We start from the raw sequence: 27,051 nt of genomic DNA, 5'->3' as shown, positions 1-27,051 counted from the left end.
AAGTTTTGGAGTTCGTAGATTTGCTGGGTTTTATTAGGCGAAATTAATTTTGCTGGGATTTGTTGGGTTCGAAAGTTTTTTTTTTGACGAGAAAAAAAAAACATTTTGCTGGGATTTGCTGGGTTCGAAAGTGTTAGTCCTGCATGAGTTTTCAGGGTTTTTTTCGCATTTTTTTTTAAGTTTTATTAATTTCTGTGTTTTAATTGATGCAGGTGTTAATTAAGGAAACAAGGATTCAAGACTTGATTTTGGAATAATTTTTTTGATGTATTTTTTTATATATATTGTACAACAACAATTTCTGAGTTGAATTTCATAATAAATCATTGTAATTTTTAATTTTTTTTTTGTATTGTACAATAACAATTTACTTGTTGAATATAATGGGATTACATTTCATTGTTTTTGCGCTTCTACTATACTGTGATGTTTGGTTTGCATTTTACTTGTGTTTTTATATAATTTTTATTATAATTGCAGCAAAAAGCAAAAGCCAAAAAAAAAATAAAAAATAAAATTACATGTTATTGCCACCGGTTAACCGGTGGCATTTATCTTAAATATTAAAAAAAACCGGGAAGCATTTTTGCCACCAACCGGTGGCAATACTTGTTTTTGCCACCGGTTTTGAACCGATGGCCTTTATTCTGGGATTTGCCACCCCCCAACTGACCACCGATTCAAAACCGGTGGCATAGGGGGGTTTTGAACCGGTGGCCAACTAGTTTTTTCGCCTAGTGAAATACTATATTTGTAACCAACATTAGCTATGTCTGTTACAAATAGAATAGTAATTGTAATTGACAATATAATGTTGGTTACAAATACATCATATTCGTAACGGACATCATAATGTTGGTTACAAATACATCCTATTTGTAATTGACAACAAATAGTTGGTTACAAATAGGAAAGATATTTTTATATAGTCTTATAACGGGTCAAAGCCCATTACTCTCATAACCCTAACTAGCTTAGCACTACAGCCGCCCCCTCCCCCTTATTTTCTTCCTTTATCAGTATTCTCTCTCCTCCTCCATTCTCTTCTAATTTGTATTCTTTGTCCTCCTCCCTTCTTTACTCTCTTCTTTCCCTCAACCTCTTAGCACTTCTCTCCTCCACGAGCAAACACCGCGCCATGAGCTATTATCATCAACAATCGAGCTAACCATAGTCGCCGTTAACAACTGTGCACACACCGTTAAACTACCGAGAATCCACACCGCAAGCTTCCTTCAACAACGGTACGGGACCTTGAATCTCGTAGCAGCAAAGGTTTTACATTCCAAATCCCTAATTTTGCTCAATTCATTTCTAGTTTTATCAATTTTAGGGTTTTCAATTTGCTCCTGATTTTTCTTTCTTTATCTGTGATTGTGTTGAATTTACAACAACGAAATTGTTTGAATTTATATCTAATTTGGCCTTAAAGCAGTATAATTTGATGAATTTGTAGTCGTATTAGTTAGATTATGCGGTCATTACTAGTCAAATCAAAGTGGAATTTGACAAATTTGAGTTTAATTTTCGATATTATGTTTGAATTTGTGGAATTGTTTTTTAGTTTTGTGATTCCTGGCAATTATTTATGTTTATAATCATAAGATTCTAGTGGATGTGACAAGATTGTTCGTTTTCGGAGAATTTTAAGTGAATTTATGTAGTTTGCCAACCTAAGGTAGGTTTTGAATTTTAGATGTTATTTTAATTTAGATTAGACATTACGAGTAGATCTTATAATAATCGTCCTTTGAAGATTTCTAAACTTTGATTTATTTCTTCTTCTTATTATTTCCTTCTAATTTTTATGAATTTATTAATTGTTGGTAGTTGTTTAATTTTTCTGGTAATTCGAGTTACATTTCATTATTTTAGAGCATATATATGATTCCATCCTTTAAATTGAGATAGTGGTTTATTTAATGAAAATATTTTGGGTGTTGTTGCTATATTCCCATTCATTTTTCTAAGTTTGGTTAAGTGAGTTTTTCTAAATTTGATATTATTTAGACCGCAATTGCGTGCTAACTTTGATAAATATAACATATAAATTACCCTTTTGAACAAATCCATCATTTCCCTTTGATCTAATTTAGAAGTCTCGTGTTTTATTTTTATTATTATTTGTTTATATGTTTGCACAGGGAAAGGAGCATAGCAACATTTGTGAAGGTTATACTAAGCGTTGTAAGCCCAACGTGACAAACTATGATGGGAGCTACATAAACAATTTTTTACTTTTTTAGACCATTTTTTTACCATAATATGTTGTAATGAAATAATGTAATGAGATGGAATATAATTTAGTTTGTATCAATTGAAAAGATTATTATTCCCTAGAATATTCACCTATTAATTTTATCTTTTTTTTTTGTTGTTGAAATGGTGCCTTTAATGATAATGATAATGATAATGATAATGATAATGATAATGATAATGATAATAATGATAATAAAGTTAAATCGACCTAGCATTTGCTAGGTATTTTTTTAATATCAAAAATGAGCATTTGTAACCAATAATTGACATGTACGTTACAACTAGGTACCTATTTGTAACTGACATATCAATTGTGGGTTACAAATATTTACCTGTTTGTAACGAACATATTAAATGTCCGTTACAAATACATAACTATTTGTAACTAACAATTGAACTATTAGTTACGAATAGGTACCCATTTGTAACAGATCGTTACAACTGACAGGACTATTTGTAACCCCAGTACTTGTAACGGCCAATGTTGGTTACAAAAAGCCCGTTTTTGTTAGTTACGAATAGCGTTTTTTCTACTAGTGCCTTGTGGAGTAGGCTGATTTTTCTTATAAAATAGACATAAAAAATCTACTCCACAACCCACTTGTGGGCAAACATTGTAGGCCACAACCTCCTTATGGAGTAAACTAATCAACCTCCAAAAAACATGGTTTTTACTCATTCCACTTGTTCACCATTGAAGCATACTCTGATTTCTCTCGCTCCATGATGAAGTGTACTCCGAATTCTCCATTGAATCAACTTGTGAACTTTTTCTCCTCCATTGAAGGAGCTTCTACCGTTGCAATTATTTCTCTCAAACATCAAAAATATTCAAATGTATTTTCATTTGATATCAATTAATTGACTTTTTTTTGACGAAATTATATCAATTGTAATTTGTTATTTTTTTTTTTTTTTTACTAAGCACATTTTTTGGGCCAACTAACTACTTTGCCAATCAATAAAGGTTTTTTTTTATTGAATGTGATTATGCCTAATTACTGAGTATAATTTCTTCCAGTTTTTTTTCTTTAATTTTACTTGTGAAAACTTCATTTGCTTAATTCATAATTCCACTCATCTCCAAACATAAGTCAAAATTTGAAATTCTAAGATTGGAATTCTGATGTTCCCAAACACTAATATATAGAATTGAATATCAAGATTTCAAATTCTAAAATTCAATTCCACCATTTGAAATGAATTAATATCATGTTTCCAAACATGTTTCCAAACGCAACCTTATGAGAACCAAACCGGCCAAACAACTTAATACCATTTCTTAGGAATTACATGAAGGAAATAAATTCCCATGAAATACAAATTACCAAATTCCTATGTTAACCAAACGAGCCCTTAATACAAAGTATAGATAGATAGATAGATAGCTTAAGTCATAAGCTATCCAGCTAATTAAATAAATTTGATTAATTTATTTGATTTCTTAAAAATAAAACTTTTAAAATCGGTTTTTTATTTTTTATTTTTTTTTATATATATCTTTGAAATTATGTATGTTAAATTTTTGTAAAACCGTGTTGGACCTAAACTAGTGTTAGATTACAGAAATCTCTTTAATTCATCATGTTTAAAAGGAGCCAAAAGTAGCATACTCAAGTTAATTAACACCTTTTATACGGAGTATACACTTGGATGCACATAGAGGTAGGTGCACCCAAAAATTTTAAAATGAGCAAAAATGTTAAATACGTAAAAAATATCTTGAATGTGCCTTGCATATGGGTGTAATAATTTTATTACATGTTAACAAGTACTCGGTACGAAATAATAATTCTCCCTCCGTGTTTTATTAAGTGTTACACTTTGACCTACACATATACGTGGGTTAGTTGTAGTATTAAAAAATTGATAAAGAAAAATATTAGAGTCAATAATTTATTAAAAAGTAATGAATGTGAAAGAAAAGAGATAATGAAAAAAGGATCTTGATAACAAACCCCTCGCGGCGAATGCATGTCAAAATCATGATTCGATTGGTGTAATTAATGTTCATTTTAATTTAAGTTTTCTACTTTTAACTATCTTTTGCCAAAAAAGTATTACTCCATCCGTTTTTAAATACTTGATCCACTTTCTTTTTGCGGTCATTTTAAATACTTACTCTATTTTCTTAAATAGAAAGCTTTTATAATATTTAATATATTTATCTCAACTAATGAGACTTAATTTTATTATTTTTAGATTTTCTGTCTTCCAATTTATCTTCCATTAACCCCACCATCTCTTTATTTTATTACTTTCTTCAATTTCTCCTAAAACTCCGTGCATGAGAAATTGAGCAAATTGATTTCAGTGTACTTTCTAATTTCCTTCTCTTATAAACAATTTAGTTCAGTTCAATTAAGCTCAGCTCACCTCACCTCAGTTCAGTAAATCAAAACGTCCTTAATTATTTTATTATTATTATTATTATTTTTTTACCATAAATTTTTTTTGAAAAAAAAAAAGTGAGAAACGACGGACGGTGTTGATAAGGCATATCTGGAGCAAAAGTGGTGCATCTGAGTCGTCTCCTAAATCCTAATTTCTCCAACGTCCGATCTTCTCTTTCAACTACTCTCTCTCTTCATCGCCTTCAACGCCGATCCCATCTTACGCTTCTCCTTTATTTACGCCACTTCTCCAATTCATCGGTAAGTTCCTTCCTTCCTTCCTTCCCTTTTTATTCTTCTTTCTTATTCCTTCTTTAACCTCTACTTCCCTTCACTCTTTCTCTCTCCTCTTTCTCTCTCCTCATCATCTTCATCTTCTCTCTTTCGCGCTTCTATTCATGGCGGTCTTTTTCAATTTCGATTTTGGATTTGGGGTTTGTGAATTGACGTTTCGTTTTTTAGGGTTTAATCTTTCAATTTTATATGGCGGATGCACCGACAAGTCCAGGCGGTGGAAGCCATGAAAGCGGTGACCAAAGCCCGCGCTCCAATGTTCGTGAGCAGGACAGGTATCTTCCTATTGCTAATATTAGTCGGATTATGAAGAGGGCTTTGCCTGCTAATGGCAAAATTGCTAAGGATGCTAAAGAGACTGTTCAGGAATGTGTTTCTGAGTTCATCAGCTTCATTACTAGCGAGTATGTTTCTCGATTTTGATTTTTTTGTTTCCAGATTATTGGGTTTGTGTTGTTTGACTTGTTGTTGTTATTGGTGTTTGATTGATTGATTGTTTAGGGCTAGTGATAAGTGTCAAAGGGAAAAGAGAAAGACCATTAATGGGGATGATTTGCTTTGGGCTATGGCAACTCTAGGGTTTGAAGAATATATTGATCCTCTTAAGGTCTACTTGACTCGTTACCGAGAGGTATAACTATTGTAATTATTCGTTGGAAGAGCTGGCTTTTATATGAAATTTACAATTTTGGATGATGATGAACTAAGTGTTTGTTTGTGTTTCATGATTGGTTCGTCTTTGGATTATTGCTATCTATTGCAGATGGAGGTGCGTATCTCTGTGCTAGTTTTGTATACAAATGGTGGGTTTGTGATTAGGTAATTGATTTGCTTATTTTGACTAATTTTGATAGGGCGATACAAAGGGGTCTGCTAAGGGCGGTGAAGCCTCGGGCAAAAGGGATGCAATGGGAAATCAACAACCTCAGGTAGAGTTTACTCATGTTTAATTATGTAATCATCAGGTGTAGTTAGATATCTCGTGAGCTAACAGGTTTGCTGCTGTGATTTCTGTTTTGGAATTTGGCAGCTTGGTCATCAAGGTTCTTTTAATCAGGCCATGAACTATGGAAACTCGCAGGTAATTTGCATTTTCATATATATGTGATCATGCTAGTCTTCTGCATTGTGAATGTATATTTTATAGGAAAATTTCACAACAATAATCCAGGTTTAAACAAAACTAGAGGGTATCTTCCCAAGATGCACCCATGTGTCAGGGAACCTCTTAAACTAATTAGTTATTTTTGTTATTTTTCTTCTTTTCCTGTCCTTTGACTCCCTTGTCAAACTCTATTGCAATCCCATCCCTTCTCAGGTAACAATCATTCACTCTCTTGTTTAACCCAGCCAATGAGTACTTCCTCTCCTTACTAAATCTATAGGGAAAAGAAAAAAAAGTGTGCCTAAGTGTTGAGGCATTGGGTGAATGGGATACCTAAATTGGAGGTGCAGAACTTTATTTATTTTTTTTCCTTTGCTGATCTATAGTACTATATAAAGTGAAAGGACCTTTTGGTTGATAAATTTTGCTTTTCCTAAAATACCCTTCTACATTTTAAAAATTATATTTTTACCAAAAAAAAAAAAAAAAAAAAAAAAACTATCCTATAATTATTCATAACTACCTCTCTCATTTTTTTTCTAGAAAACAACTAACCATCCTTAAAAAAAACTACCATCTTTAAAAAAAAAAAACACCATCTAAAAAATTCCTTTTGACCAAAAAAAAAAAAAACAAACAAAGAATTGATTTTAATAGATTACTTATATGAACACGCACGAATTTTCGTGCGTCTCTAAACTTGTATCTATAAAGTATGCAGATGAGGTGCACCTAGGCACAGCAGGACCCCATAATGTTAGTGTGCCTTGGGTTTTTTTTTCTTTTCTTTATTTTATTTTTTATTTTATCAATTGGTCCCGTGTCACTCAGAGCATGGGGACAGTGTTGTGTACCACAAACCAACTTCAGTTGTCATGGAACACTTACGGTTTGGTGAAGGTGGCAAACCCATTTTTAGATTTGAGAACCCATTTATAGTTAGCCTCTAAATGACTTCTTTCTCAATTTGTATATCTATGCAAAACTATTGGGACCTTTAAGATTAATAATCTTTCCAACACTGTTAACACCAACCAAAACCTTCAAACTCCAAAATCATTATAATGAATGTTAATTTAACTAAGAGTGAGAATAAAAGCGAGAGAAGGTGATTACATCATACCAATAAAAATGTAGGAGTTTGAGAGATGAGATGTTTGACAAATATACCAACCAAAACCTTCAAACTCCAAAATCATTATAATGAATGTTAATTTAACTAAGAGTGAGAATAAAAGCGAGAGAAGGTGATTACATCATACCAATAAAAATGTAGGAGTTTGAGAGATGAGATGTATGACAAATATTACAAGTTTAATGAAGGTATAGAGGATGAAAAAAGAGTTTTTAACACGGTGGAAGGGACATTTTAACATCAGATGGCAGTAGAGGGAGAAAAGTAAGCTCCCAGGTGTGTGGTGGTGAAGCTTTGGTGGGAGAGGAGTTTTTGGTATTTGTTGGGAGGGAGTCCAAGGGGTAGAGAGGAGTTAGGGGCTGAACCTTGTAATGTTTTGGTTGGTTTGTTTGCTTAAATTATTTATTTATTTATTTTTAATTATTTATTTTTTAAATGCCCATTACATAATATTAGAGGAACCTCCCATAGTTGAAATTATACTTAATACATCATAGTTGGAAGCTTGGCACAGATATGGGGAAGAATACCCATAGTTGGGAATCTGGGATTATTGATTCTAGAGGTCAAATTTGCATATGATTCTTTGTCTCTTCCTTTGTGTGTCAGATATTTTAAAATGTAGTGTAGTGAAAGCTTAGTTTGGGCTTTTGTGTTTGCATTACTCTTAAATAACCAATGTGAAAGTTTAGGATGATTTTTCATCTCTTCATTGTGTGTTGGAAAGTTTAAATTATAGTTTAGTGAAAGTTCCATTTGAGCATATTTTTTTGGGTGTAAGTAAGAGTATCCTAATGATTTGGGGTTTGCAAGATTTTTCTCTTACATCATACTTTGTAAAAAACTGAGTAAATCAAATAAGATTGGAACATTATAACCATTTTGTAAAATTAGTTTATCTGTTGAGACCTTTGTTTTATTTTTCATACCATTACTGTGACAGTCATGTTGAAAGATGTCCATATGGAGTGGTTATGTGTAATCATTTCTTAGTATTAGATTTACTTAATTTTCTGGTTGAAATGATTTGTCTTGGGCTATGTTTACTTCATCTCATTTGTGTTACTTATTCTTGTTTAGACCAACTTGACCAAGCTAAAACCTTAAAAGAAAGAGCACAAGGTTAAACTGCCTCTTTTCTATATCATCGAGTAAACTAGGTCCAAAGTTACTGACCAGACCAGATTTGTTGAATTTCTATTTTTTTTTTTTTCACTAGATGCAATTGCTGCAGATGGTTCATAAGTGTTTTGAGAAAGGGGAGGGTAGGTGAGGACTAGGAGTTATCCAAAATTTTGCTTTAAATTAACTGAATTTGTCTTTAAATCTTGGACTCTTAAAGTTGCTTTCCATGAATGTAATTTTTTTTATTGGCTTATTGGCCCTAATGATAATAGGTGTAGTTGGAGTGGGCCACAATGGCCACTGATGATCTCAAGCATTACTGAGGAAAATTTTAATGGACAGCTGTAGGTTGTGAAAGGAGTGATGATTTTCTTTACCTGATAATGTGTACTCTGTACTATAGAATATCGTCCAAGTAATCTCTGAGTAGGCTTTTCTTGATAGGGATAAAAATAGAGGGGGGGAGGGGGTTCAATTAGGCGCTTACTAGAAAGCAACTGACTGGTCAACTACTTCATACAAAATAATTTTTGGAACATATAGTGAACAATTTGTTTTCGATCATTGCAATTTTGAAAATTGTTCAGTTGAGACTTTCAACTTTGTTGTCGTTCATAACAAGGATCTCATGTCAAATGCCTCTCTTGGCTAAGAATAGTTGCTGTACAATATTAAGAGATGCGAGCCTTTATGCTGCTGTAATATCAAGAGATGCGAGCCTTTATGCTGCTGTACAATCATTCAGAGACTGTTAGCCATCACTCTAAATTAGACTTTCAATCACGCCCTTGTTAGAAAGCAACTGATTGGTCAACTACTTCAAACAAAATAATTTTTAGAAAGTATAGTGAGCAATTTGGTTTCAGTCATTGCGGTTTTGAAAATTCCTCAGACGCTCAGTAGAGACTTTCGACATTGTTGTTCTTAAACAGGATCTCATGTCAAATGCTTCTTTTGTCTATGAATAGTTGCTCTTGATGCATGATGAAATGAAATGAGGACTGAGAAACTTGGGCTTCTAGTAATGTGTGCACCTACCTTGAATTATCTAGGAGACATTACCCTTAGTATGATGCTAAATCATAAATTGGTTTTTACTATGCAACTGTGATTAACATAACTTAAATTGATAGAAACTATTGTAAGATTGTCATTTATACTACGTACGTGATTTCGTTGGAGAATTATGCCTTGCAGTTTTCCAAATGTATTGTCTGTTAGAATTATATTTGGAATAAAATGATTTCTCTTTCATCATTGTGGTTTCTTGCTTCTGGTCGTTGTCATGATCTGTTTTTCCCGTGGTCGTTGTCATGATTTGTTTTTCCCGATCTTCTTGCAGTTAATGTTTTTTGAGAGGACTGTCAACCCCTTTGTGATGTGTCCTTGATTTAGAAAGTAAATTGTATTCTGCACATTAATCACTTGGATGGCTTCTCATTTGGGCTTGTGATATATGTATTGCAGTATTATGTAATATTTAGGACCCCCAAGATTTAAATAATTTAACAATTGGTAGTTGCTTCTTATGGTGTTTCTATTTTTTGCGAAGAGGATTTGACACTACAATAAGTTGCGTAGCTATCATGGTTTGGTAATTTTTAAGTTAATAGATTTTGAGGCTTGTTCTGTTTGCTTATAAATTAGCATAATGGTGACTTTGTTTGATGGGAGAGATTACCATAGCCTACTCTTAAGCTTTATATGTACGAGTTTCTATTTTTATAATTTTTGGGTATGTACATCTGTAGGTGAAGTTAATCTTAATCTTTCTGAAAGTATGTGTAACTAGTTATCTGCTAATCTGCATTTCAACTTCATAATAGGTAAGATTTGCTCTTTAGAAATGATTGATAAGGTTAAGAAATTGTTTTTGGTTGCAGGCCCAGCATCTAATGGTTCCTATGCAAGGCCCGGAGTAGGTATTACCTGCAATTCATTGATATTACATATAATTGACAATTTCAGTGACGGGGAGTTTTATTACCTTCCCACTGAAGTCTGAAGTCGATTTCATCAGTGCTATAGGAAAAACTTATATCAAGGATACTTTTCTCATTCTTAGCAATTTAGGTTTTGTAGGCGCTGTTTGTCTCGTTTATCAGGTATAAGTCTGATAGTTCTGTATATGAAATTGTGAGCGGTTTGTCGCAAGACGTATAAGAGATCCTAATTATATCGACCTTGAGTAATGCATAATTTATTATATATATATTTTTTATTATAATTGATTATATCATTTTTGGTTGGCTCATTTTCTAAGTTTCATGTTATCTAAGCAATAGCTCACCTAAATTTTGATAAAGGTGACTAATAGGATACGCTGGTGTGCTTAACTTACACCCAAGCTTCCATGTTCACCATCAGTAAAACCTTATCGAAATAATTTTGGTGCCAAGACTGGTTTTGGTGCTAAGACTGGTTTGAACATGCTTGGATGATTTTAAAGTGTTTAAAGTGAAATCGCGTCCCTCTCTACTCCTCTAGCATATACTTGTATTAGCAAGCCATCAGTAAACAACTAAACATAAAGGTGTAATCTTGAGTTTTTGGACATTTGGGACGGCTTTTAAAATCAGGATCATCGTCAGTGTTTAAGCACCTGCTTAAATACTCTAGGCCAACTGAAAATTGAGTTTTAAAAGGAGATAGGGGATCTTTATCCTAATATATTAATGCAAATTTTTAAATAACAAAAACTAAAATTTTACTCAAATTAAGCAAATACGAGTATTCAATTGAAAATAAATACTTCATGAGATTATTTCAGTTAAAATATACTTACAAAATGCTTAGCAAATATAAGCAAATATTTCACTAAATTTGAGCTATGTCATATAAATAAATAGCTTGATATACTAATACGAATATTGGGACAAAACTACAAAAGTTGACCCTTCTAGCAAATTAATACTACCTCCGTTTCTTATTACTCGCAACAAAGGGGTATTATTTGTGAGATATAAAATATTCATTTGTTGCAAGTAATAAGAAACGGAGGTACTATTTAACATTTTCAGCACAATGTTGCACATTCCCAAAAGTAAAATTGAGCTATATGTTATATCAATAAGTTGATCATGACTCTATATCGTAATCAACCTCTCACCCGTTCCTCTTATTAGTAGGGTTTATGGTCACGTTACTCTAGTGCGCCCACTTTTGTGCCGTTTTGAAATTTCATTGTATGTCGATGGTGAATTACTCTAAAGCACATCAAGGTCTCAATGGGTAAATGTCAATAAGGTTTATGGATTACCAACCTTAAGTTCTAAACCATAATTTTACAATAATAGCAAAATGATTCTCTAAACTTGTGATTCTAATCCTCACGTTGGATCTGCCACTCTTACTCGGCATAAAACATCTTAATTGAATTGAACTGAATTAAACTGAAATATAGTGTAAAAATGAAGTAATCTCGCCTGAAATGAATTGAACGGATTGAACCTAATTCACTTGAACTAAACTGAACCGAATATAAGATGGGGAGAAGAGACCTAACATATAACTCCTAACATATATTTTTTGAGGGGATTAATTTGGCCATATATTTTTTGAGGGGATTAATTTGGCCATATAGCAGACTGAAAAAAAAAAAATTAATAATAAAAAAATTAAAAAAAAATTTTTTAAAAAAAAATAAATAATAAGTGTGGACTAATGCAGAGTATTCGCTTCCTTCTCTCTTTCTTCATCACTGTTTTCATAATATTGGTGGATGAAACAGTTGATGTTGGCGCCAAAGTGTATAACCGTTATGATTTCCCGCCTGATTTCATCTTCGGTGCTGGAACTTCGTCTTATCAGGTTCACTACTACTTTTTCCTAATGATTTATTCTGATTTGTTGACAACTAACTCAATGAGTTGGAATAAAGATGCCTAAATAACGCAGAAAACTTTATATTTGAAGTGAATTTATTATGGACTAAATTATTTTTGATGTTTTTTTTATATAGTATTTATTTATTTATTTATTTATTGATATTATGTATTTATTTGTTCTTTCAAAATAATAGTACAACTTGATTTGATTAAATGAAGGTGGAGGGAGCAGCATTTGAGGATGGAAGAAAAGCTAGCATTTTTATAGTTTTGCTTATTCTGGTATTATTTCTGCCTCAATTATACTCAACTACTCCCTTCGCGTAAGACTAATTCAAGATATCCAAGAGCAATATTTGGTCCTACTGAATAGAAATCAGGCTGATTTGAGGATGCAAAAGGAGACATAGCAGCGGATGAATACCATAAATATAAGGTAATGTAGTAATGCAACTAGACCCTTTTCACATCTTTACTCGATATTCTTCGGAATGACATAATAATAAGTTTTAGGCTGATAGATGGCTTTTTATGTATGTTGTTTGTTTAGGAAGATGTTCAACTGATGGCAGAAACAGGATTAGATGCCTATCGTTTCTCCATATCATGGTCAAGACTTATACCCGGTATATTCTTTACATCTAAAACCTGGCGAATACTCATAAGTGTTGAATGTCTTTTAAGCTCAAATTTGTAAGAATCCTGTATCAGATGGCAGAGGACCGGTTAATCCCAAGGGTGTCGAATACTACAACAACCTCATCAATGAGCTAGTTAGTCATGGTAGATTCTGTTTTTACATCATAAGTGCAACTAGAATTGCAAAGAGAGAAAAGGAAACAAAAGAATTATAATGTGGTTTGATCAAAGTTATTTTTGCTTCATTTCGATCTGTAGGAATCCAGCCTCATGCTACATTATTACACTTGGATACACCCCAAGCACTTGAAGATGAATATGGAGGGCTCCTAAATGAAAGAATAGTGTATGCAATGCTTTCGATCTGAGTTTCTCTATATGATATAGTTTACGTCTGTGCTAAGTTGCTTACACTTTCTTTAATATAAGATTCTACATTCTAACATATGTCATGCATACAGCGAGGACTTTACAGCATATGCTGATGTTTGCTTTCGAGAATTTGGTGATAGGGTTCGATACTGGACCATTGTCAATGAGCCAAATATATTTATCATGGGTGGTTATGATTTTGGGAACTCACCACCTGGTAGATGTTCTAAACCATTTGGCCGTGGGCATAAATGCAGTATAGGAAACTCAACAAGCGAGCCATATATTGCTGCTCATCATATACTGCTTGCTCATGCATCAGCCACTAGGCTGTACAGAAACAAGTATAAGGTATGACTCTTACCAAAAAATGACACTATTAACTGTCACATTATTCCTACTCCTTGCAATTAAAAGTAAGAATATGGCATGATTTTAATAAAAGATCATTGATAATGATAATGGTTTTGGATTGGTCATCCTCTCCTCTCCTTATCAATACAAGCTAAGAGACGCACACAATGCGTGCGTTTGCAATATAAGGGCCTGTTCTCATTGACTGAACTGAACTGAACTAATCTAAACTCAGCTGAACTGAACTGAGCTGAGCTGAGCTGAACTGAACTGAAATGAATATTTTATAAGAGAAGGAAATTAGGAGATGAACTGAACTGAACTGAGCTGAACTGAACTGAACTGAACTCAGCTGAACTGAACTGAACTGAATTTCAACGTAAGAGAACAGGCCCTAAGTAATTTATCAAGCTCCGTTCTTTGTTTTTTTTTCACCACAATATTATCTTTTTAATTTATTTTAAAAAAATATTAGTAAGTTTAATAATTGTTAATAAAAAATAAAAATTAAAATAAAATTATGTTAATGATGTCATATAGGCTAAATATATATTTTTTTGGTGCACGTATAGGCTAAATAATAAAATATGACTTCTTTAAAACAAATTTTAAAAAGAAAAGATGGAAGTTTTTTTTTTTTTTTTGAACTAAGATGGTAGTTTTTTAGATGGTAGTTACATTTTTTTAAAAAATAAAAATAAAAGATGAGAGGGGTATTTTGGGAAAAGTAAAATTTATCACCCAAAACCCCCTTTCACTTTATATATTACTGTAGATATATGTAGTGGTGTATCCGGAGATTTAAGTCATGTAAACATGACCCCATGCTGAGGTAACATCTTCTTATGGACATCCTAAACTATGACATACTAGTTTTTTTTTTAGAAAATTTGACAATTACCACCTTCTGTTATCGCCATTTTAGCAATTACCACCTTGTATTTTTTTTGGGCTTGAAAATTACCACCTTCTATTTTCAAAAATATCAAAAGTTACCTCCTTCTTACCCCCCCAACTATCACGTGACGTCATTTTGGGCTCATTCTTTCCCTTTCCTCCCTCAGTGGCGGACCCACGTAGTGGCCCGGGGGGGCACGTGCTACCCCTAAAAAGAAAAAAAAAAAATATTTTTTGAGAAAAAAACACGGGGAAAGGAGGCTTCCTCTTCTCTTTTCTCTTTCCTTTTCAAAGTTCAAACCCTAACTTCCTAACTTCTCACTTCCGCCCAGCCGCACTCAAAGTCACTGCTGCCCAGTTCGCCGCTGCCGCCCGCCGGAGTGCCGGACACCGTCAAGCCACCTGAGTTCCCGTCTTCCCCTGCGGCCCTGCTGCTCTGTGCCTCTGACCTTGGTTTTGTTAGATCTGAATTTCAAAAGGTAAGTAAATATTACTAAGTAATTGTTATTTTGTTAATATTTTATTAATCTTTATTAATTACTAATTGCTATTTGCTTAGTGTTTATTATATTATTGTTATGTATAATGTATGATTATATGAATCAATGAATGTTTGAGTGTTTGACGAAATGACGATTGACGAATTCTATTTGCTGCCGCTTCATTGTTTCACTATTTGACAAAGAAAGACCAAGATTTTAATCTAATTAATTACAATTACTAATTGTTGTTTCACTGTTTGTTGGCATTGTTGCTAATTTGCTATTTGGTAATTGATAATTTGCTTATAAGTTTGTTGCTTGTGGGCAGTGTTTTTTCTTCAAAAAAAAAAAAAAAAAAGTGGGTAGTGATTCAATTATAATTATTGAAGTTATTTTATCTATTGAGTTGTGCAATTGTTGTTAATTTGTTGACAATTTGACATTGACTAATTAGATTAAAGTTATGTTAGTTGATGAATTATAACTTGTTTGTTGTTATTTGTAAACTTGTAAAGTTTTTACAATAAAACTTGCTCTAAATCTCTAATAAAGTATATGCAAAATTGATTCGACTTGCCGAGCTGTATCATAATGAATTTTCATGTAGTGATTTAATGTACTTTGATCATTTACTTGGAAATTTCATTGATGACATGCAAAATGATGAGAGATTTTGGAATCTAAAAAATCTCATTGAGCTATCTATGAAGCTAGTTGAGACGAGAAAGCATCTAGATCATTCAAAGGTGTACTTGCTCTTGAAATTAGTATTGCTTCTTCCCGTGGCTACTGCAACTGTTGAAAGGGCCTTTTCCGGAATGACTCAAATCAAAAGCAAGCTACGAAATAGCATGGGAGATGGATTGTTAAATGACACTTTAGTTACTTTTTTGGAGAAAGATTTATTCTTAAATGTTAGTCTTGATGCGATTGTACATCGTTTTCAAAATATGCAAACTCGTCGTGAACATTTGTAATTTTTTTTTCACGTATTAGTATTGTAATGTAATTGCATACATTATTATGTACTCTTTTTGATTCCCTTTTATATTAACTAATTTGCCTTAGCGCATTTTGAACTTAGTGTCATAGTGTACGTTGTCGGTTGTGCTACCCCTCCCCCAAAATCCTGGATCCGCCACTGTCCTCCCTATTTCCCTCACATTTTTCATTCCTATTTGGATTCTCATCTCCCCTTTCACTTTTTTTTCCCCCAAACCACCAATAAGTGTTCGTCAATTTTGATTTGGAGGAGTGAATTGAAGTGTTTTTGATTGTTTGGGGGAAAAGAAGTGAAAGGGGGGATGAGAATCGAGTTAGGAATGAGAAATGTGAGGGAAATAAGGAGGAAATAGTTGAGGAGCAAGAAGGTGGTAACTTTTGATGTTTTTGAAAATAGAAGGTGGTAATTTTCAAAAAAATACAAGGTGGTAATTGCTAAAATGGCGATAACAGAAGGTGGTAATTGTCAAAATTTCCTTTTTTTTTGGTGAAAAGGAGCAAATATATTAGGCCATATTAGGCTTTAAGAACGCAGTTAAGTAATTACAGATCATAGAAGCTAGAGTAAGTGCCCACAAGCGGGCCAAAAGTGGGTCTGTTGTTCACCCCTACACAACTACCTGGATCATTAGGTCCATATATTACATTAAAACGATCCAAATACAAAAGATTGTTCCTGAAGACATCAAATAGAGTTAGAGTCTGCCTTGCTTCTTTGGCTAGAAAGTCTGCTTCCTTCACCTTCCTCCTCGGGACGTTCATTAGCAATAAAGATGGATTTGCTTGAACTAGGGCCCTGAAAGTGTCATATAAGAAGAATGCTTCATCAGCTGGAGTTTGGTTAGCATTAATACCAAGCACACCCCTTTCACAATCAGAATAAATGTAGATGGAGTTCCATCCTCTGGCAGAGCACAGGGTTAGTGCTGTTAAAACAACAAACAATTCAGCATGAAGGGGGCTAGATGCAGGGATATGAGCATGAGCATGAGCTGCCAGTCCCTGGACCCATTCTCCCTTGTCATTCCTACAGACACAAGCTACCCCAGCAGAGAAAGAGGTATGACAGAAGGCAGCATCCACATAGAGAGAGAGGGAAAGAGAGGGAATGGGTTTGCTTATGAGAGGTTTTACAGAAACTGAACTCTGAAAACAGAATAGAGAAGTCTCATAGATAGAGGATTTAACCCTTTTTATCCACTGGTGGCCAAGGTTTACTTCTGAACACCCAAGCATTTCTCCTAGACCATAACTTCCATAAAAAGACAACAAAAGTTAGGTTCCAAGGAGCATTGAAATAAGAGGAGAGAGAGTCCAAATTAAGGTTTTCAACCAACCAGCTTTGAAGACAGGAGGGGTTTTGAGGAGAGATAGATGGAGGACAAATCTTTTCCCACATTTCTCTGGCTCTAGGGCAGTAATAAAAGACATGCAGGGCATCTTCTATAGTACCAGGACAGAAGGAACAGAAAGGGGAGGGAATAATGTTCCTATAGTGCAGGTAAGAGGCAGTAGGAAGTCTATCCCAATAGACTAGCCATAGGAAGAACTTGTGAGAGGGGGTGGCATTAAGGTCCCATATAGACTGCCAATTCTCAGATGAGGACTGGAATTGATGTTGTTTGTCCCAGAAGAAAGAGTAGGCCTTTTTCAGATTAAAATAGGACCCCTCACCAAGCTGACAGAAGGGAGTATCCTCTTTGCTAGGGAAAATTAGAATAGCCTTGATTCTTAGCAGGAGGTCGGGGGGAGACAGAAGGGGAGGGATTGGAAATTCCACACCCCATTCATGATAATAGAGCTAACAGTTCTGCCCTCTTCAAGAGGAGGGAGAGGGCTAGAAATAATATGTTTGAGGGGGCCCAAACCAGTCCAGTTGTCTAACCATAAAAGGCAAGTATTTCCATTCCCAATCAGCCACTGGGTGAAATGTTGGAAAATAGGCCAGCCCTTACCCATGGCTTGCCAAATGTGGGAGCCATTAGAGAAGGAAATAGGAGATTCCCTATAACAGTATTTGTATCTGATAATATGAGAGGAGATATTGTCAGAATTGTGGATCTTCCAACATAGTTTAGCCAATAGGGTAAGATTATGAGAATGAGACTCTCTAAAAGATAGGCCTCCCTTGTCAACAGGACCACAGAGTTTACTCCATGCTATAAGGGTATGCTTCCTGTCATCATCTAAGTTTCCCCAAAAGAATTTACTACAGAGCTGATTAATTTGCATGCAAAGCTTTTTTGGGAGAGCAAGGACTTGCATTGGATATTGAGGAATAGAAGTAAGGACAGGTTTGATAAGAACAACCCTTCCAACCTTAGAGAGACACTTTGCTTTCCAAGAAGAGAGTTTAGCCTTCATATTCTTTATGATGAAGCTGACTTGGGAGAGAGATGGCCTTTTATCAGTGAGGGGAAAGCCAAGATATTTCCCAAGATTATCAGTGATAGAAGTATTAAGAGAGGATGAGAACCAATCTCTGATATGAGGGGTAGCATTTTTAGAGAAGTAGAGAGAGCTCTTAGAGGGATTCATTTTTTGACCAGATAAGGAGAAGAAGAGATCAAGAGTGTTATTGAGGGAGGAGAGAGTCTGATAAGAAGCTTCAGCAAAGAGGATCAAATCATCAGCAAAGAGAAGATGAGAGATAGAAATTGCATTTCTTCTAAAACTGAAAGGGACCCAGGATCCAGATTCACAAACATCAGAAATGAGGGATGAGAGATATTCCATACATAAGATGAAGATATAGGGGGAGATGGGGTCACCGGGGTCACCCTGTCTAATGCCTCTAGAAGCAGTAAAGGAGGGAGACAGGGTCCCATTTACCATGAGTTGAAAAGAGGGGGTAGAGATACAGCTCATGATCAGGTCAACAGAGGATTTATCCATGCCACATCTTACTAAACACATCTCAATGAAAGACCATTCAAGTCTATCATAGGCCTTTTCAAGGTCCAATTTCAGGGCAAACCAGGCCCTGTTTCCAGATTTCTTCTTCATAGAATGAAGAATCTCAGAAGCTGCAATATAGTTGTTCTCACACCCTCTGCCAGGTAGAAAACTACTCTGATTTGGAGAAATGAGGGAGTTCAGAAGAGGTCTCAGTCTATTAACAAGGATCTTGGATACAACCTTGTAATAGGAGTTACATAGACTAATAGGTCTATACTGCTTGATGGTTTCAGGGAATTCCACCTTAGGGATGAGGGTAATGGAGGTACTATTAGCCTCCTTAGGGATAGATTTGCTCTGGAAGCGGGATTGAGCAAAGGAGTGGATGTCTTGCCATATTGTACCTCAATGATCTTGAAGGAAAAAGGGATGGAAACAATCAGGCCCTTGGCTTTAAATCTACCTATACCAAACACAGCAGTGAAAGTCTCATGGAGAGTAGGTGGGTGAGAGATAGAGATAGAATTACCATAGGTTAACTGATGATGAAGGGGCTGAGATTCAGAAGTAAAGAGAGAAGTGAAGTAGGAGTTTATATGAGTAAGGAGCTGGTTATCAGGGACAGGATCTCCCACATCATTTCTAAGGTTTGTGATTTTGTTTCTTCTCCTTCTTATCAGGACAGAAGTGTGGAAGAACTTAGTATTTCTGTCTCCATTAGAGAGCCAATTGACTCTAGATCTGATTGCCCAGAAATCTTGTTCTTGGCAGTGGAGGGAATGTAGCTCCTCATTCAATTTCTCCTCAAGGTTATGCAGAAAGAGGTTGTTGGGGTCAGATTCAAGAGCCTGAGTTCCAGCTAGCCTCTTACCCAAAATACTCATTTTTTTAAAGGGGGAGGGCCCAATAGAGTTCACCCAAGACGTAATGGAGGAGGTAATGGTGGAGAATTTTGAATGGAGGGTTGCACTTCCCCTAGGCCAGGCATTGTGAATCATGGGTCTAAAGGATGGTTCAAAGTACCAGAGAGTCTCAAGTTTGAACTGATTACGGGCATGGATGGGAGAGTTGGAGGGAGAAGAGCAGAATTTTATAGGGGCATGGTCAGAAGAAGTCATGGGGAGGTGGATGAGAGAAGAATCAGGGAAAGAGTGAAGCCACACAGAGTTTACAAAGGCTCTGTCCAACCTTTGCATAATAGGTCTTAACTTTCTTTTATTTGACCAAGTAAACTTGTTACCCACAAAACCCACATCAATTAAACCACAATTAGAAATGCAGGACTGAAATTTAAGAGCCTTTCTACAATTTAAAGGTCTTCCCCCTAGCTTTTTCAGATTGAAACAGAATCTCATTAAAATCACCAATGACTAACCATGGCAAAGAGATAAAGGCAGAAATGTTCTCCAAGTCAGACCAAGTATCTAGTCTACTTTTATAATCAGGACTGGCATAAATGGCAGATAAGAAAGATGTTTGGTTAGAAGCTTTTACCTTGAAAACTCCATGAATAGCATGAAGATCCCTGCTGAAGGAGTAAAATTCCAGCACATTTGAATTCCAGAGAAGGAGAATGCCTCCAGAAAAGCCCCTAGGCTCTGCCAAGTGATAGGAATCAAAAGGGAGGGACTTGATGATCTTCTCAGTATGAGCCCTACTGGTTTTAGTCTCAGAGATAAATAGAAGATCTAGAGAATGTTCTTGGATGAGATGGAGGGCATTGGAGATGAAACCCTTTCTCGCAATGCCTCTTGCATTCCAAGCAATGACTATCATAGGAAGGAATAGCTCCTTCCTCGTCTTTTGAACCGTTGAGGTTCCCACTGACACAAATTTCCCCTCCACTACACTGTGCAGATACGAGTTTCTGGGAGTTAGTACTGACTCTGTTATCCCCTGACCCAGCTTCAGATCTACCAGATAGTTCGCTAGCACCTCCAATTGCCGGAATCCCATCTGGGTTTGCGCTACCACTAGAGAATTTGAATACTCCCCCAGAGTCACTTTCAAACCGCAATCCTTCAGGGTGTAGATGCTCCTCTCCTGGGGTAGAATCGGAACAGGGTCTAGCAAAAACTCCAACTGAGATGGTAGCAGCCACGGGAGAAAGAGGAGTTGAGCTTGTTGCAGCCACAACTTCACAAATGCTTCCAGCACCGGACACATCGCTTTCACCGCCGGGAGATCCGGAAGGAGGGCAGGAGCCATCTCGCCGCCTCCTCTTTCGACCATTTCCAACTCCTGGAAGGGGGGGCTGACCAGATGAGGGTAAAGAAGGAAGTGGCAGAGCTCCGGCAGAGAAACCTTGTACCATTTGGAGGGGGTTTTCAGAAAGAAATCCATGTTGTTCACATTCACTTCTGGGAATGTCGGGATGGGAGGATCCATGAAAGAGATCTCCAGAGGGGTCGGCATAGCCGTGTTGCAGCAGAAGGTGAGGAGGTGGAATCGGCGGTTTTTGGAACGGAAGAGTGAATCGGGGGTTTGGTACCACATGTCTGAGAGTGAGAAGGTCCGACACCCGAAGAGATCGGCTTAACTCGTCCTCCGAGTCGCTGCCGTGGGCGAAGGGGCACCACCTGTCGGAGAATTGGTCGGAGTCGTTGCTTGATGGAGCCATTTGGGATAGGTTTTGATGAGGGTTTTTTTGAGAAAAGAGGTGGAGCAGGTGAGGAGGGAGAGACAAGGGGCTGTTTAGTTTGAATTTTAGGGTTGGGTGAGACGATAGATCCGACGGGTGGGGTTGCAGGAGGACCCGTAGAAGGGGACGGCTTAGATTGAGCCACGTGGGCAGAAATTTCATTCAGAGAAGAGTGTTGGGAAATGGATTGCGGCTGGCTGTCGCCTTTCTGATTTAGCTGATTTTTGAATTTTCTTTTATCCACTCCTTTTTTTGGTGTTTGTTTTTTCCTCAACAACGTAGTCCACCCCTCCTCAGCTGCCGGAGAGTGGTCCTTAGCAGAGGCCTGGTTAGCATCACTAACCTTTCAGATGTGCCCTTTTGGTTACTCTGTTTTTCAACTGTAGGAGATGTCTTTGGACAGGAGGCATTAGAATGTCCGATGGTTTTGCAAGAAGAGCAAAACGGCGGGGCAGGCCCGTATACCAGGGGTTGGAGACAGTTTCCCACCCAGATTGACGATTTCCGGGGTTTAGCAAGGTCAACTAGTACCAAGATCCTCGCTGCTTGCACCTTTTTTGAGAGCAGGGGTGATGAGTCAATCTTAACAAAAGAACCGATGGCGTTGCCCACCTTTTGAAGGATTGATTGAAGATGGAGTTCAATCGGGAGCTCCGGGAGTGAAACCCAGAGGGGCACAGAAGAAAAGGTTGCTTCCGAAGGCTTAAAATAGGGGTTCCATGGCTGAACATATATAGGAAACTTTCCCATGAACCAGGGCCCACCAGCTCTGAAAAGCTTTAGAAGGAAGTGGAAGGTTATAGAAACCCTTTCCCAGAGTAAAGATCTTTGCCTCCGCCGGAATATTCCATAGCTTCGAGATACTCTGGTTTAGAAAGTCGAAAGATAAAGACTTTCCAATCACTTTAAAGATTACTACATTAATCCAAGGGGAGAGAGCAGAGGAAGCTTCCTCAACTGGGACAGAGATAAAGGATTGGGTATCAGGGTTAAAAGAAGGTGGAGGAGTGGTGGAAGAAATCAGGGAGATTTGCGAGGTGGTGGGTACAGAAGCGGATTCAGAAGACTGACGAAGGCTATCAAGATACGATTTTTTTGGTGAAGGAACATGATTTTGAGAGAAAAAAGACGCTGGGTTATCAGAGGCGGGAGAATGCGGCGGCGCTTTTGTGGTGGAATCAGGGTTTTTATCTGGTGGAATAGGAGGCAGGGGGGTGGCTGAAAGAGAGGGTTTTCTCTCTCTAGGATATTCTCTCTCATGTTTTATTGCATTAGTTATACGGAGTATATTTCCTATTATTAATAAAATTATTAGGGTTGATAAGATCAAAGGACATTATGACATACTAGTTTGGTGTTTTGTTTTTCAAAGAAATAGCTTGCTGTTATATGATTAAGATTTTGTCAGATTCCTTGACACATACTATGTATATCACATTGATGCTTTATATATAGCATCCTGAATTCCTTATACAATCATTCATCTCCTATACAATTTCAGGCACTTCATCTTTGACCATATGAGGTTGATTAACTCAGTTAACTCTTGGTACTTATTAGAGTTTTATCGATCTCTTCACTCTAAATGCAGGTCAAACAACATGGCTTCCTGGGGTTCATTTCGTACTTGTTTCATTTTGTTCCAGCTACCAATACAACCAAAGATGTTAAGGCAGCAGAGAGAGCATATGTTTTCTTTAATGGCCTGTAAGTTACACGAAGCTCCATGAGTCCATGATATTCATATCATTAGACCTAGATACTTCTAAGCTTCTCTTTTTGCTATATTGAAACAAGGTTTTAGGATACTAAGAATTCATAACTTTACATAATGGCAAATAGGTTAATAGGTTATAAGAAGTGAGGAGTCTCCAACTAATTTAGTTTCAGTTGGTCAAAATTGGTGTGATCTGGAAAATTACAGTTTTATAATGTAAAATCTTTTTCATAAGCACTTTCAGTTTATGTAATGAAGAAAAACTTTGAATCACCTAGACTCATACTTACCTTACCTGTAACAAAGAATTTGAGCTCAACGGAAATCAGATGATGAGAACATGTTCATATGGGTATTTTGTAACCTCATCTCATTCTAGTATTGTTCCTGTTGGACTCACCAAGAATTGTTTTGTCTTTTCTCTCTGTCATCAGGTTCATGGATCCTTTGGTATATGGAGATTATCCAGAAATAGTGAAGAAGACTGCCGGAAATAGGATTCCATCATTTACAAAAAAACCAATCAGAGTTGGTTAAAGGATCGTTTGACTTCATTTTTTTTTTTTTTTTTTTTTTTGGTGTTTAGAGAGCCCACAAGGGCGGGGGTGAGAATCGATCTCAGGATCTCCTGAAATCGGGAGGGAGCTCTAACCACTTGAGCTATCCCTCACTCTCATCCATTGACTTCATTGGGGGTTAATTATTACAATGTAATTTCCTGCAAACACATAGAACTGAAGCCAGAACCAAGAGATTACTATGGCGATATGACAGTAATTATGACATATACGTCTTGTGTTGCTAATCTCAATTCCGATCCTGCAAGTACTTGGATGAAAAATTCATAATCACTTTTGGTTATTATTTGTTCACAAGGCTGAATTTATGTCTATTCTTGCAGATTATAATCTGAGTACAGTTGATCCATACAGAATAGTAAGGAATTAGTTTGATGCTCTTTTATGATAAGTTCTACACGTTCCTATGAGTATTTCTTTCTCTAAGGTTTCTTTGTTTTGTTGCTTAGATTGAATATCCTACTAACTATACCATGGGGTCTTGAAAATTTTACTTTCCCATACACTTTAATACCTTAGTCTCACTACTTTTTCGCATACCCAGTGTAAATTTACTTTTTCAATGTACGTTCCTTAATTCTCCTTAAATTTCCGTGATTTTTCTTCAAAAGTGACTATTGATCGGGGACGGAGGGAGTACTAATTTTGGATAAATATCACTAATACAAAAATCAACATTAACTTAGAGAATAAGTATTTGATTTTACTGTCAACAAGAATCATAAACCAAATCACCAAAATTAGATGTCAATTAGCAATACCCCATTTTTCATGGAAACAAATTTATAAAACCATATAACCAATAATTTTAACTCAAAAATAGCAATACCCCATTTTTCATCGCAACAAAACATTTCCAATATCAAAAGAATGCACACTTGGTCTCAGATTCATGAGATTCGAGCAATCGACTGATCTTAGACTCGCAAACGTTTTGCAAACACGATCACAACCAAATGAGAACGAAAACAGAAACCTAAAACAACTTTTTCAATTGTTCCCAACATTTTAATAGTTGACAGAAAACATATTTTCTGCGAAATACAAAAACCCTAACTTGAATGGATTCAAGAAATTTACCAATTAACTCTTTTTAAACACTATAATGCAGAGTAAGCTCAAATAACAGTTGGTTTTTGAAAAGTAAGAACATCAAACTAATATCCAAGAGGCCTCATTCGTCTATCATTTTTAGTTTTTTTTTTGTTAAATTAAAACTAAAATCAGATTTCAATATTTCATTCAAATTTCCGAAAATCTCTTCAAATCAATCTTGTTTTTGGGGTTTCCAAATCAAAACAGAGGTTACACCCAAAATCCCATATTCATAACCTTGGAACATTAATTACAGTGAAATAATCATATTAGCCTAAATAAATTTCATATTCAAGTCAACAAACATATGATTGAAAATAACTCCAATAAACAAAATAACATAGCATAAAAGCATTTGATAAAATGGGTTCATCATATCATATATCAAAATAATCGAAAATACCCACCATAAACAAAACCATAGCAGTAATGTGACCAAAATTAAGCCTAAAAAGATAACATAAATCCAACATTGAAATAAACAAAACCATGAAAAACACTAGTAATTTATCTTTCTCTCTCTAAAACCTGAGTTTGGAGAAAAACCAACGATTCTTTCCAGTCTTGAACCTTTCCTCGAACCTAGCCTTAGTCTCTTTCGCAGCAGTAACCTTCTTATCCTTGGATTGAAGAACTTCAGCAGAAACAACATCCTTGAGATCAACATCAAGAGTGTAACGAGTAGGCATGATGTGATTGTAATTCACAACTTTGACGAAGCATTTCACCCTCGATTTCTTCGCTTGTTTCTTGGCGGAATCCTTGCGAATCACCTTCTTTGGGTACTTGTTGATGCCGGCGACGAGACAGTACCCGTAACGACGGTCGCGGCTACCTTCATCGAAGTTGCGCACGATCACGGCCTTGCGTCCGGCGTAACGACCTTGAAGGAGGATGACGGCCTTCCCTGGTTTGAGAAACTTCACCATTTTTAGGGTTTTGTCTCTCTTCTCTTCTCTTCTCGCGAAAGGGGGGCTGGATTCTGGTTTCGAAAATTAGGGTTTTGAGAAATGGGGTTATTTATATTTGGGGTGATTGTAGGGTTTCTACGTTTGGTATCAAATAGTGATGATAATGGGCTACAATTTGTTATGGGCTTTAATGGAATGAAATAAGATATGAAGTCACTGATTAAGCCTGTTGGTCTGAAAAATAAGATAATTGGGACAAATTGACGAAATTGTCCATCAATACATACAGTGTAATCTCGCTTGAAACGTGATTTTCTTAAACTTGTACAACCCCAAAAGAGATTAATGAATCGAACCGATGTAATTAAATTTTTATGAATCGTAATTTCGATATTAAAGGCTAATTTCAATAGGAGCTTAGATCTAATAAATTACGAGAGTCACTAATTAGATTAATAAATAGCGGATTGTTAATTTGACTAATTGTAACATTGATTGTTGATCGGTATATTTGTCCCGAAGTATAATAATTATTGGTGAACTTATGACCCTAAGTTTTTTATTACTCCTTCAAAAATAGATTAATATTTAATGATGACATGTCATCAATCCTTTGCAAAAAAAAAAAAAAAAAAAAAAAAAAAGGGACCAATAACATGCTCTTATTGAAAAATTAAGAACCAATCATATTCATCTAAATTTAGGCACAAGGATTGATGAAGCAGGAGTGAGAATATAAGAGTGAGAATAGGAAAGTAAGAGTGAGAAATAAGAGTGAACATTAATTACTAAACAGAAAAAGAGGGATAATTTGGGATATATTGAAAAAAAATACTTACTAAAAAAGGAAAGGAAGAATGTAATTTTGGAATAACCAAAAAGGAAAGCAGAAATGTAAAAAAGGGACAGAGGGAGTATTGATTAATTCCCTAGTTTAATTCATACAAACCCTATTAGTTTCTTGATAATTTAGATTATAGAGTTTACTAGATGTAAGCCCGTGTAATGCACAATTTTAGTTACTATGATCATATGATGTGTGGATCGTTATTATTTTTAAAAATCACAATAGTTATCTATGTGCAAATTTTTTTTTTTTTTTTTTTGAATCTTCAGTTCCTATTTTGTACACCCGGGTGTACCTTCCTCTAGAAATTTGTAGAAATTTTATTTTCTTGCAAAATAAATTTTAGAAGGTTTTTCTAAATTCGCAAAAGCATATGCCTTACGCATGATACTTGGAGCTCCCTTTCTTCTTCCTTATTTCGACACTCATGATTTTGTTCTTCATAAATTTGCAGAAAATTTACTCGAAAATTCACAGCAA

The 27,051-nt window shown here is 35.6% G+C and overlaps 2 protein-coding genes and 1 pseudogene across 2 annotated transcripts; 2 read left to right on the top strand and 1 right to left on the bottom strand.

The window, feature by feature from the left end:
- Positions 1 to 4,979: 4,979 nt before the first annotated feature.
- Positions 4,980 to 10,518, top strand: LOC145616554 (nuclear transcription factor Y subunit B-1-like). The gene is made up of 6 exons (XM_081671300.1): positions 4,980 to 5,350; positions 5,448 to 5,577; positions 5,710 to 5,715; positions 5,801 to 5,875; positions 5,977 to 6,027; positions 10,195 to 10,518. The coding sequence occupies exons 1-6, from the start codon at positions 5,136 to 5,138 to the stop codon at positions 10,231 to 10,233; spliced, it is 516 nt and encodes a 171-aa protein (XP_081527426.1). The 5' UTR covers positions 4,980 to 5,135; the 3' UTR covers positions 10,234 to 10,518.
- Positions 10,519 to 11,974: 1,456 nt separating this feature from the next.
- On the top strand, positions 11,975 to 24,088 carry LOC145616925 (hydroxyisourate hydrolase-like; annotated as a pseudogene).
- A 1,052-nt stretch (positions 24,089 to 25,140) lies between these two features.
- LOC145617248 (large ribosomal subunit protein eL27y-like) lies at positions 25,141 to 25,808 on the bottom strand. The gene has a single exon (XM_081671941.1). It carries the CDS (start codon positions 25,740 to 25,742, stop codon positions 25,335 to 25,337), a length of 408 nt encoding a protein of 135 aa, XP_081528067.1. The 5' UTR covers positions 25,743 to 25,808; the 3' UTR covers positions 25,141 to 25,334.
- Positions 25,809 to 27,051: the final 1,243 nt, after the last annotated feature.

Source organism: Chenopodium album, chromosome 26 (genome assembly GCF_948465745.1).
Source record: "Chenopodium album chromosome 26, dcCheAlbu1.1, whole genome shotgun sequence".
Classification (NCBI taxonomy): Eukaryota; Viridiplantae; Streptophyta; class Magnoliopsida; order Caryophyllales; family Amaranthaceae; genus Chenopodium; species Chenopodium album.
Note: the sequence above shows the minus strand (reverse complement) of the source record. Positions and strands in the feature narration are given on the sequence as shown.